At 44.1% G+C, this 12,454-nt stretch overlaps 1 protein-coding gene across 2 annotated transcripts in view; it reads left to right on the top strand.

Annotated features, from left to right (window-relative positions):
* ATOSB (atos homolog B) overlaps positions 1–12,454 on the top strand; it is a 257,983-nt gene that overhangs the window by 86,788 nt on the left and 158,741 nt on the right. For both annotated transcript variants that reach the window (XM_053701014.1, XM_053701013.1), the window contains exons 2-3: positions 2,766–2,974; positions 10,078–11,380. In XM_053701014.1, the coding sequence (XP_053556989.1) occupies positions 2,901–2,974; positions 10,078–11,380 (1,377 nt within the window). In that variant the 5' untranslated portion in view covers positions 2,766–2,900. The remainder of the gene's footprint in view (positions 1–2,765; positions 2,975–10,077; positions 11,381–12,454) is intronic.

Genomic DNA, 12,454 nt, shown 5'->3' with positions numbered 1-12,454 from the left:
AAGACTCTGCTGGCTTTTCTTTGTTCCCACGGTTGGAAGATCAATCTGGGAAAAAGCTCCTTGGTTCCAACTACAAGAGTGACCTTCTTAGGAACCATTATAGATTCTCTAGCTATGAAATTTTTTCCGACGGAGGTCAGAAGTAACAAGATTTTGTCCGCTTGCCTATCCCTACAGTCAGTGACTCGACCATCAGTAGCCCAGTGCATGGAGGTGATAGGGTTGATGGTGGCTTCTATGGACATAGTTCCGTTTGCTTGGTTTCATTTGAGACCACTGCAGCTATGCATGCTCACTCAGTGGAACGGGGACTATACAGATCTATCTCAAAGAATAGTTCTGAACCAATCAGCAATGGACTCCCTACCGTGGTAGCTGTCTCAGGTACATCTGTCCCAGGGGATGTGTTTTCAAAGACCTTCTTGGGTAATTGTGACCACTGATGCCAGCCTGCTGGGTTGGGGAGCAGTCTGGAACTCGCTGAAGGCGTAAGGACTGTGGTCTCAGGAGGAATCTGCTCTCCCCATTAACATTCTGGTGTTGAGAGCGATTTTCAATGCATTGATGGCTTGGCCTCAACTGGCCCTAGCAAGGTTCATCAGATTTCAGACGGACAACATAACCTCAGTGGCCTACATCAACCACCATGGGGAACTCAGAGATCCTTAGCCATGAAGGAGGTGGCACCAATCATCCAGTGAGCGGAGGCTCACAATTGCTGTCTGCCATCCACATTCCAGGAGTGGACAATTGGGAAGAAGATTTTCTGAGCAGACAGACTTTCCATCTCTGGGAATGGGAACGTCATCCAGAGATGTTCACCAAGTTAACAGCCAAATGGGTGTTACCAGAGTTGGACCTAATGGTGTCTCGTCAGAACGCCAAGCTTCCAAAGTATGGTTCGAGGTTGAGAGATCCTCAAGCCTTTCTGATAGATGCTCTGGCAGTTCCTTGGAACTTTAGGTTGGCATATCTCTTCCCTCCATTTGCTCTCCTTCCGCCAGTCATCGCCCGGATAAAGCAGGAGAGAGCGTCAGTGATTCTTATAGCTCCTGCGTGGCCTTTCAGGATCTGGTATGCAGATCTAGTGGACATGTCGTCTCTGCCTCCGTGGAGACTACCGTTGAGGAAGTCCATTCCTTCATCCAAATCTCACTTCTCTGAAGCTGACTGCTTGGAGATTGAACGCTTGATTTTAGCTAAGCGTGGTGTTTTTCCAAATCGGTCATCGAGACCATGGTGCATGCTCGTAAGCCTGTAACGAGAAAGATTTATGATAATATATGGCGTAAATATCTTTATTGGTGTGAGTCTTAAGGATATTCTTGGGCTAAGGTCAGAATCTTAAGGATCTTGTCTTTTCTCCAGGAAGGTCTGGAGAAGGGATTAGTTGTCAGTACCCTCAAGGTTCAGATTTCTGTTCTATCCATTCTGCTGCATAAGCGTCTGGCGGACGTGCCGGATGTCCAATCCTTTTGTCAGGCCCTGGTCAGAATCAGGTTGTGTTTAAATCAGCTGCTCCATCTTGGAGTCTTAACCTTGTTCGTAGAGTTTTACAACAGGCTCCGTTTGAGCCTATGCATTTCATAGATATATGTTATTATCTTGGAAGGTTTTGTTTCTTACTGCTATTTCTTCTGCTCTGAGAGTTTCAGAACTTTCAGCCTTGCAGTGTGATTCTCCTTATCTGATTTTTCATTCGGATAAGCCAGTTCTTCGTACCAACCTAAGGTTGTTTTGGACAAAAATATTAATCAGGAAATTGTTGTTCCTTCTCTCTGTCCTAATCCTTCTTCTCTTAAGGAACATTTATTACACAACCTAGATGTTGTGCATGCTCTTAAATTCTATTTGCAAGCGACTAAAGACTTCTGTCAGTCTTCTGCTTTGTTTGTTTGCTTTTCTGGTAACCGTAAGGATCAGAAAGCCACTGTCACTTCTCTGTCTCTCTGGTTGAGAAGTATTATTCGTTTTGCGTATGAGACTGCTAGACAGCCTCCTGAGAGAATTACAGCTCATTCCACCAGGGTGGTGACTTCCTCTTGGAACTTCAAGAATGAGGCCTCTGTTGATCAGATCTGTAAGGCGGTGACTTGGTCTTCTTTGCACACTTTTTCTAAATTCTATAGATTTGACACTTTTGTCTCGGCGGAGGCTTCCATTAGGAGAAAGGTTCTTCAAGAAGTGGTGCCTTCTGTTTAGTTTACCTGTCTAACCCTCCCTTATCATCTGTGTCCTCTAGCTTGGGTATTGATTCCCAACAGTAATTCACCGTGTCATTAGAAAGAAAAAAAAATATTATGCTTACCTGATAAATATATTTATTTCTTGACACGGTGAGTCCAGGGCCCTCCCTGTTTTTCAGACAGTTTTTGTTAAATAAACCTCAGGCACCTCTGCACCTTGTTATTTCCTTTTTCTCCTTTCCTTCGGTCGAATGACTGGGGTTTGTGGGAAGGGAAGTGATACTTAACAGCTCTGCTGTGGTGCTCTTTGCCTCCTCCTGCTGGCCAGGAGTGGTATTCCCAACAGTAATTGATGATCCCGTGGACTCACCATGTCAAGAAAGAGAGAAATTTATCAGGTAAGCATACATTTAGTTTTTTATTCTACATATGCAAAACAAATATCAATTTGCACAGTTTTGCACTTCTGAATGCATTTCCCAGGCATTTTTTACTTTTCTTGGAGTCTGTCTCTTCATCTCTATGAGCCCTGCATATTATATATTTCTTTGCTACTCACACATCTCCTTTTCTTCTCAGCATTACAAGCTATTGGTTTGATACCAGCCCCAGTCTGGTCTAGGGCACATTTCTTCGGTATGGTGGGGAAGATTCCTGAACCTCTGCACCTGTTTTCCTGCTGTGATCCTCAGCATGACCAGATTCACCCGCTAAATGTGCCAAGGAGGAGACCAAGCTTCCAGAGAGGGGGAGCCACACTGCCACAGGCAGTACAGAGATATACCGGGGTAAGAGGCCGTGTATAGGTAAATTTCCATATGCTGGTTAAATGGGGAAGATATTTCTTCTGTTAAGTGTGATCAGTCCACGGGTCATCATTACTTCTGGGATATTACTCCTCCCCAAGAGGATTCACCCAGCAGAGCTGCATATAGCTCCTCCCCTCTACGTCACTCCCAGTCATTCTCTTGCACCCAACGACAGAATAAATGTTTGGGCACTATTTTTCCACTTGGCAGTTGCTTAATCTGTTTTCTGACAGTTTCTGTTCTCCCTCACTGCTGTGTGTGAGGGGGAGGGGCCGTTTTTTGGCGCTTTTACTACGCATCAAATATTTCAGTCAGCAACTCATTGTATTCCCTGCATGATCCGGTTCATCTCTACAGAGCTCAGGGGTCTTCAAAACTTATTTTGAGGGAGGTAATTTCTCTCAGCAGAGCTGTGAGAATTGTAGTTTGACTGAGATAAAAAAACGTTTATTCTGTAATTTGTTTCCTGCTTTCAGAATTTGTTATCTTTGCTAATGGGATTAAACCTTTGCTAAAGTTGTGTTGTTTACAAGGATTGAGGCTATAACTGTTTCAATTTATTAATTTTCAACTGTCATAGATCTTCTGTGCTTCTTTAAGGCACAGTACGTTTTAATATTATTCTAATTGAATTGTATTTCCAAGTTGCAAGTTTATTTGCTAGTGTGTTAAACATGTCTGATTCAGAGGATGATACCTGTGTCATTTGTTGCAATGCCAAAGTGGAGCCCAATAGAAATTTATGTACTAACTGTATTGATGCTACTTTAAATAAAAGTCAATCTGTACAAATTGAACAAATTTCACCAAACAACGAGGGGAGAGTTATGCCGACTAACTCGCCTCACGTGTCAGTACCTACATCTCCCGCTCAGAGGGAGGTGCGTGATATTGTAGCGCCGAGTACATCTGGGCGGCCATTACAAATCACATTACAGGATATGGCTACTGTTATGACTGAGGTTTTGGCTAAATTACCAGAACTAAGAGGTAAGCGTGATCACTCTGGGGTGAGAACAGAGTGCGCTGATAATATTAGGGCCATGTCAGACACTGCGTCACAGGTGGCAGAACATGAGGACGGAGAGCTTCATTCTGTGGGTGACGGTTCTGATCCAAACAGACTGGATTCAGATATTTCAAATTTTAAATTTAAACTGGAAAACCTCTGTGTATTACTAGGGGAGGTGTTAGCGGCTCTGAATGATTGTAACACAGTTGCAATACCAGAGAAAATGTGTAGGTTGGATAAATATTTTGCGGTACCGACGAGTACTGAGGTTTTTCCTATACCTAAGAGACTTACTGAAATTGTTACTAAGGAGTGGGATAGACCCGGTGTGCCGTTCTCACCCCCTCCGATATTTAGAAAAATGTTTCCAATAGACGCCACCACAAGGGACTTATGGCAAACGGTCCCTAAGGTGGAGGGAGCAGTTTCTACCTTAGCTAAGCGTACCACTATCCCGGTGGAGGATAGCTGTACTTTTTCAGATCCAATGGATAAAAAGTTAGAGGGTTACCTTAAGAAAATGTTTGTTCAACAAGGTTTTATATTGCAACCCCTTGCATGCATTGCGCCGATCACGGCTGCAGCGGCATTCTGGATTGAGTCTCTGGAAGAGAACATTGGTTCAGCTACTCTGGACGACATTACGGACAGGCTTAGAGTCCTTAAACTAGCTAATTCATTCATTTCGGAGGCCGTAGTACATCTTACTAAACTTACGGCGAAGAATTCAGGATTCGCCATTCAGGCACGCAGGGCGCTGTGGCTAAAATCCTGGTCAGCTGATGTTACTTCTAAGTCTAAATTGCTTAATATTCCTTTCAAAGGGCAGACCTTATTCGGGCCCGGGTTGAAAGAGATTATCGCTGACATTACAGGAGGTAAAGGCCATGCCCTGCCTCAGGACAAAGCCAAAGTTAAGGCTAGACAGTCTAATTTTCGTTCCTTTCGTAATTTCAAAGCAGGAGCAGCATCAACTTCCTCTGCACCAAAACAGGAAGGAGCTGTTGCTCGCTACAGACAAGGCTGGAAACCTAACCAGTCCTGGAACAAGGGCAAGCAGGCCAGGAAACCTGCTGCTGCCCCTAAAACAGCATGAATTGAGGGCCCCCGATCCGGGATCGGATCTAGTGGGGGGCAGACTGTCTCTCTTCGCCCAGGCTTGGGCAAGAGATGTCCAGGATCCCTGGGCGCTAGAGATAATATCTCAGGGATACCTTCTGGACTTCAAATACTCTCCTCCAAGAGAGAGATTTCATCTGTCAAGATTGTCAACAATCCAGACAAAGAAAGAGGCGTTTCTACGCTGCGTACAAGAGCTCTTGTTAATGGGAGTAATCCATCCAGTTCCACGATCGGAACAGGGACAGGGGTTTTACTCAAATCTGTTTGTGGTTCCCAAAAAAGAGGGAACTTTCAGACCAATCCTGGACTTAAAGATCCTAAACAAATTCCTAAGAGTTCCATCGTTCAAGATGGAGACTATTCGGACAATTTTACCTATGATCCAAGAGGGTCAGTACATGACCACTGTAGATTTAAAAGATGCTTACCTTCACATACCGATTCACAAAGATCATTATCGGTACCTAAGGTTTGCCTTCCTAGACAGGCATTACCAGTTTGTGGCTCTTCCATTCGGATTGGCTACAGCTCCAAGAATCTTCACAAAGGTTCTGGGTGCTCTTCTGGCGGTACTAAGACCGCGGGGAATCTCGGTAGCTCCATACCTAGACGACATTCTGATACAAGCTTCAAGCTTTCAAACTGCCAAGTCTCATACAGAGTTAGTGCTGGCATTTCTAAGGTCACATGGATGGAAGGTGAACGAAAAGAAAAGTTCACTCGTTCCACTCACAAGAGTTCCCTTCCTGGGGACTCTTATAGATTCTGTAGAAATGAAGATTTACCTGACAGAGGACAGGCTAACAAGACTTCAAAGTGCTTGCCGCACCCTACATTCCATTCAACACCCGTCAGTGGCTCAATGCATGGAGGTAATCGGCTTAATGGTAGCGGCAATGGACATAGTACCCTTTGCACGCTTACACCTCAGACCACTGCAACTGTGCATGCTAAGTCAGTGGAATGGGGATTACTCAGACTTATCCCCTTCTCTGAATCTGGATCAAGAGACCAGAAATTCTCTTCTATGGTGGCTTTCTCGGCCACATCTGTCCAGGGGGATGCCGTTCAGCAGACCAGACTGGACAATTGTAACAACAGACGCCAGCCTTCTAGGTTGGGGTGCCGTCTGGAATTCTCTGAAGGCTCAGGGACAATGGAGTCAGGAGGAGAGTCTCCTGCCAATAAACATTCTGGAATTGAGAGCAGTTCTCAATGCCCTCCTGGCTTGGCCCCAGTTGACAACTCGGGGGTTCATCAGGTTTCAGTCGGACAACATCACGACTGTTGCTTACATCAACCATCAGGGAGGGACAAGAAGCTCCCTAGCTATGATGGAAGTATCAAAGATAATTCTCTGGGCAGAGTCTCACTCTTGCCACCTGTCAGCAATCCACATCCCGGGAGTGGAGAACTGGGAGGCGGATTTCTTAAGTCGTCAGACTTTTCATCCGGGGGAGTGGGAACTTCATCCGGAGGTCTTTGCCCAAATACTGCGACGTTGGGGCAAACCAGAGATAGATCTCATGGCGTCTCGACAGAACGCCAAGCTTCCTCGTTACGGGTCCAGATCCAGGGATCCAGGAGCAGTCCTGATAGATGCTCTGACAGCACCTTGGGACTTCAGGATGGCTTACGTGTTTCCACCCTTCCCGTTGCTTCCTCGATTGATTGCCAGAATCAAACAAGAGAGAGCATCAGTGATTCTAATAGCACCTGCGTGGCCACGCAGGACTTGGTATGCAGACCTGGTGGACATGTCATCCTGTCCACTTGGTCTCTACCTCTGAAGCAGGACCTTCTGATACAGGGTCCCTTCAAACATCAAAATCTAACTTCTCTGAAGCTGACTGCTTGGAAATTGAACGCTTGATTTTATCAAGACGTGGGTTTTCTGAGTCAGTTATTGATACCTTAATACAGGCTAGGAAACCTGTTACCAGAAAGATTTACCATAAGATATGGCGTAAATACCTATATTGGTGTGAATTCAAAGGTTACTCTTGGAGTAAGGTTAGGATTCCTAGGATATTGTCTTTTCTACAAGAAGGTTTAGAAAAGGGTTTATCTGCTAGTTCATTAAAGGGACAGATCTCAGCTCTGTCCATTCTGTTACACAAACGTCTGTCAGAAGTTCCTGACGTCCAGGCTTTTTGTCAGGCTTTGACCAGGATTAAGCCTGTGTTTAAAACTGTTGCTCCACCATGGAGTTTAAACCTTGTTCTTAATGTTTTACAGGGCGTTCCGTTTGAACCCCTTCATTCCATTGATATAAAGTTGTTATCTTGGAAAGTTCTATTTTTAATGGCTATTTCCTCGGCTCGAAGAGTCTCTGAATTATCAGCCTTACATTGTGATTCTCCTTATTTGATTTTTCATTCGGATAAGGTAGTCCTGCGTACTAAACCTGGGTTCTTACCTAAGGTAGTTACTAACAGGAATATCAATCAAGAGATTGTTGTTCCTTCTTTATGCCCAAATCCTTCTTCAAAGAAGGAACGTCTACTGCACAACCTGGATGTAGTCCGTGCTCTAAAATTTTACTTACAGGCAACTAAGGAATTTCGACAAACGTCTTCTCTGTTTGTCATTTACTCTGGGCAGAGGAGAGGTCAAAAAGCTTCCGCTACCTCTCTTTCTTTTTGGCTTCGTAGCATAATTCGTTTAGCTTATGAGACTGCTGGACAGCAGCCTCCTGAAATAATTACAGCTCATTCTACTAGAGCTGTGGCTTCCACTTGGGCCTTCAAGAATGAGGCCTCTGTTGAACAGATTTGCAAGGCTGCAACTTGGTCTTCGCTTCATACTTTTTCCAAATTTTACAAATTTGACACTTTTGCTTCATCGGAGGCTATTTTTGGGAGAAAGGTTCTTCAGGCAGTGGTTCCTTCTGTATAGAGAGCCTGCCTATCCCTCCCGTCATCCGTGTACTTTTGCTTTGGTATTGGTATCCCAGAAGTAATGATGACCCGTGGACTGATCACACTTAACAGAAGAAAACATAATTTATGCTTACCTGATAAATTCCTTTCTTCTGTAGTGTGATCAGTCCACGGCCCGCCCTGTTTTTAAGGCAGGTAAATATTTTTTAATTTATACTCCAGTCACCACTTCACCCTTGGCTTTTCCTTTCTCGTTGGTCCTTGGTCGAATGACTGGGAGTGACGTAGAGGGGAGGAGCTATATGCAGCTCTGCTGGGTGAATCCTCTTGCACTTCCTGTTGGGGAGGAGTAATATCCCAGAAGTAATGATGACCCGTGGACTGATCACACTACAGAAGAAAGGAATTCATCAGGTAAGCATAAATTATGTTTTTGTGTATGAAGGACATGCGGTAGAAAGGTCTGGTATGAACTGAGGAGGAGACTGTGTAAATAGGATAGTACTTGCAAATCAGCCCATACCTATGTGTGTACAGAGGAAAGAGTGTACATGGGTCTGTATAGGGGGATGAGACTGTACAAAGGTCTGTATAGGGGGATGAGACTGTACACAGGTCTGTATAATGTTATGAGGCCCAACAAGGGTCTGTATAGGGCAATGAGGCCCAACAAGGGTCTGTATAGGGCAATGAGGCCCTACAAGGGTCTGTATAGGGCAATGAGGCCCTACAAGGGTCTGTATAGGGCAATGAGGCCATATGTAGATGTGTATAGGGCAATGCGGCCATACGTAAATGTGTATAGGGCAATGCGGCCATACGTAAATGTGTATAGGGAAATGCGGCCATACGTAGATGTGTATAGGGCAATGCGGCCATATGCAGATATGTATAGGGCAATGAGGCCATATGTAGATGTGTATAGGGCAATGAGGCCATATGCAGATATGTATAGGGCAATGAGGACATATGTAGATGTGTATAGGGCAATGAGGACATATGCAGATGTGTATAGGGCAATGAGGACATATGCAGATATGTATAGGGCAATGAGGACATATGCAGATATGTATAGGGAATGAGGCCATTCATAGATGTATATAGGGGAATGAGGCCATACATAGGTCTATGTAGGGAATGAGGCCATATGTAGGTCTGTATAGGGGCAGAGGCCATATGTAGGTTTGTATAGGGGACAGAGGCCTATACGTATGTTTGTATAGGGGGATGAGGCCATATGTAGTTGTGTATAGGGGAATGAGGCCATACGTAAGTCTATTTAGGGAATTAAACCATAGGTAGGTCTTTTTATAGAGGAATGAGCCCATACGTAGGTGTGTGTGTGTATAGGGTAATGAGGCCGCATGTGTGGCTCTAGAGGGGAATGAGGCCATTAAGGAAGTGCTACCATGGAAAAAGACCATACATGTACCATATGTTAAAGGGGAAAGAGGATTACAAAAAATAGTTAAGGAGAGCTATCCCATGTACAGGGAATGGTGGCTCTACGTGGGACAGTGCAGGGAAGAGGCTACATGGGACAATACAGGTTGAAGGGACTACATAGGATGGTACAAGAGGAAGGGGCTGTATATGGTAGAGTTGACTGGTAAGGAGCCATACAAAGGACTCTACAGGAGGAAGTGACCCACATACATTACGGCACAGAAGGAGGCGTGCACAGTACAGATAGATGTGGATGTACACAGAATATATTGTGATTTTACATTGGGCTCCTTTTCAGTAGAGTGAGATGGTACCAGGAGATAAACAAGGAAGAAGACCACACGCAGATGATGCAAAAATTAGATATTAACGGAGGCCAAAAGAACTTGCATGTAAGGGTATGAAACCGTTTATAAATTGGGCTGAGACTATTTAGGCATACTAGAGTGCTACAGACCCGCCCTGAATCATGTGTAAAAGCAAGTTTATATTTAAATCACTGAGCTCTTTATAACAAGTAAATTGATGCTAAAGAAAACTTAAAGAGAGACTTTTTTTTTTTTTATTACCTGTAATTTGGTTTCTGCATTTTCTAATAACTCATATGTTTTGTCCTTCAGATGCAGGCTAGCCTGGATTTCTTTTGAACTTTTTGGAGGAAGCCTTTCCCTCCTACCTGAACTGTTCGGCTGTTGCCTATTACACCAACTTGCACATCCACCCATTTCACCTAGACAGTTAATTCCTACTGTATCCATGAGGCAAGTCCAGATGGAGACCTCGTCCAAAACGGAGGTCAGAGTAGATGGTGGTTTGTCCAGTACTTCTGATTCTCCAGGCCAGTCTGGAGGGTTAGATGCTGGAAAAGACTGTAGGGTACTGGTAGCGTACCCTGAGAAGGATCTCAAGCTCCAGAAAGTTTATCATGTGTCAGTCATATCAGACACACTTGGGTCCAAAACCTGCAGCCGCCAAGCTTTGAAAAGGGGACCTCCTGACCCCCTTCCCCCCGAGCCAGCCAGAAGCCCAAAGAGGACCTTCTGGGGTCAACCTCGAAGTGAGGAATTCTGTGGACACTTAAAATCAGATGGTGATTACCCAAGCTGCTCCACTGGCATAGATGAAGAGGATCAGGATTCTTTTGAGGATGGTTTAGTGTCACATGAGATGCCTCTGTGTGGCTCAGCTCAGCATTTCTCACACAGTGGTCTGCATGTCATTGAACACAAAGCTGAAGGCTTTACTCCCAGGTTTCCTAACTGTAGGCGACTGGCATGTCCCACAATTTCCAGCACAAAGGACCCAGAGACTGGATCTCCTTCCCCTCTCCCCTGCACCACTTTGCACAACAGTGGCCCGAAAATGGCACAGTTGGTGAGCTCTGATGGACAGTCTGTTTCTCAAGAGGACTATGAGATAAACATCTCCATGAACCATCCTGGGGTTAATAGAGTTGCAGAAGAGTCTACCAGCAGCCAGCACATACTTGATACAGTTTTGCACAGCATTGCACATTCTGAGCACTCTTTTGAAAAGACAGCTCTGATTAGTCATCCAGTGAGTTCCAGCCATTCCAACGGTAGCCTGGTGACCAATGAGACAGCAGTTTCTACAAGAAAGGAATTCTCTACACCTCCCCTGCAGAGTAAGAAGCAGGAAGAAATGGATGGTTTGAGTTCCTCAGAGAAGACACCACTAGGCCTTTCCCGTGCCTGCCTTCCTGGGAGCAGCGGTATAGCTGCAAAGAGAAAGTTACTTCCATCCAGTGACACTGCAGATTCGTGCTCTGAGGATGAAAGTCAAGGCAAAAAATGGAGGGGAGGACAAGGCTGCCAGGCACTCCATGGGGCTTGTAGGAGTACAGACTCTAAGGCTGCCCCCTTCTGGAACCACCTGTTACCAGAGTCAAGAAACTCACAGAAGGTAGGTCACGCTATATTTGTAAGCCATCTTATACAGCATATAATGGGAAGCCCCATATTCTCTTGGAGAGACCTAATTTTGTAACCTAGTAGATAGTACTATTATTATTATTATCGGTTATTTGTAGAGCGCCAACAGATTCCGCAACGCTAATACTATGTGTGAAATAACGTTTTTCTAGTGGGCAACAATAGTACTGCAACACAAAACTATTGCTCAGGTTATTCCAGCAGGCCAGAATATTAGGATGTCCCAATGCAACATTTCCTTTTAAAAATTAATATCCCATATGCTTATTTAAGGAAAATAATATGTCACAATCTACAGTAATGATTATTTTGCCTGCTTTTGCTGTAAACTCCTGCACTGATCAAGTAACTACCGTGTAGCATGTTGTAGGGTCAGGGTTCTGTATCCGTCAGATCTACTGAAGTGGTAGGGGTAGTTTAAAAACACAATTTTCATAGGAAAAGCAGACAATAAATAATGTAAATTACAGACGTGTATGTTACTACCTACGTACTTTAAAGATGTTATGGAGAATTACATTTTCACTTTAAATGGATATATAATATTGCAAAATACATGTTTATTTAACACTGTAAATATGTTAGTACAATTTACATATTTGTTTTAAGCAAGAACAGTTCAGGGATATACCCTATTGCAGGGCCATTTAAACTTCCCACATATTTAGTATGATGAAGGCTGCCCGCCTCTCTCAAGGTCATGGGACTAAACCAAAATTTAGAGATATCTTACAGTAAAATCAGGCAAAATAAATCCTGAAAGTATATTTCAATGTTTCATTTTCTCTTGTAAGGTGTATCCAGTCCACGGATCATCCATTACTTGTGGGATATTCTCATTCCCAACAGGAATTTGCAAGAGGACACCCACAGCAGAGCTGTAATATAGCTCCTCCCCTAACTGTCATACCCAGTCATTCTCTTGCAACTCTCGACAAGCAAGGACGTTGTAGGAGAGAGTGGTTAAATATAGCTAGTTTATTTTCTTCAATCAAAAGTTTGTTATTTTTAAATAGTACCGGAGTTGTGCTATTTTATCTCCATT

Source organism: Bombina bombina, chromosome 2 (genome assembly GCF_027579735.1).
Source record: "Bombina bombina isolate aBomBom1 chromosome 2, aBomBom1.pri, whole genome shotgun sequence".
Lineage (NCBI taxonomy): Eukaryota > Metazoa > Chordata > Amphibia > Anura > Bombinatoridae > Bombina > Bombina bombina.
The sequence above is the reverse complement of the archived record's forward strand: the minus strand, read 5'-3'. Positions and strand labels throughout refer to the sequence as shown.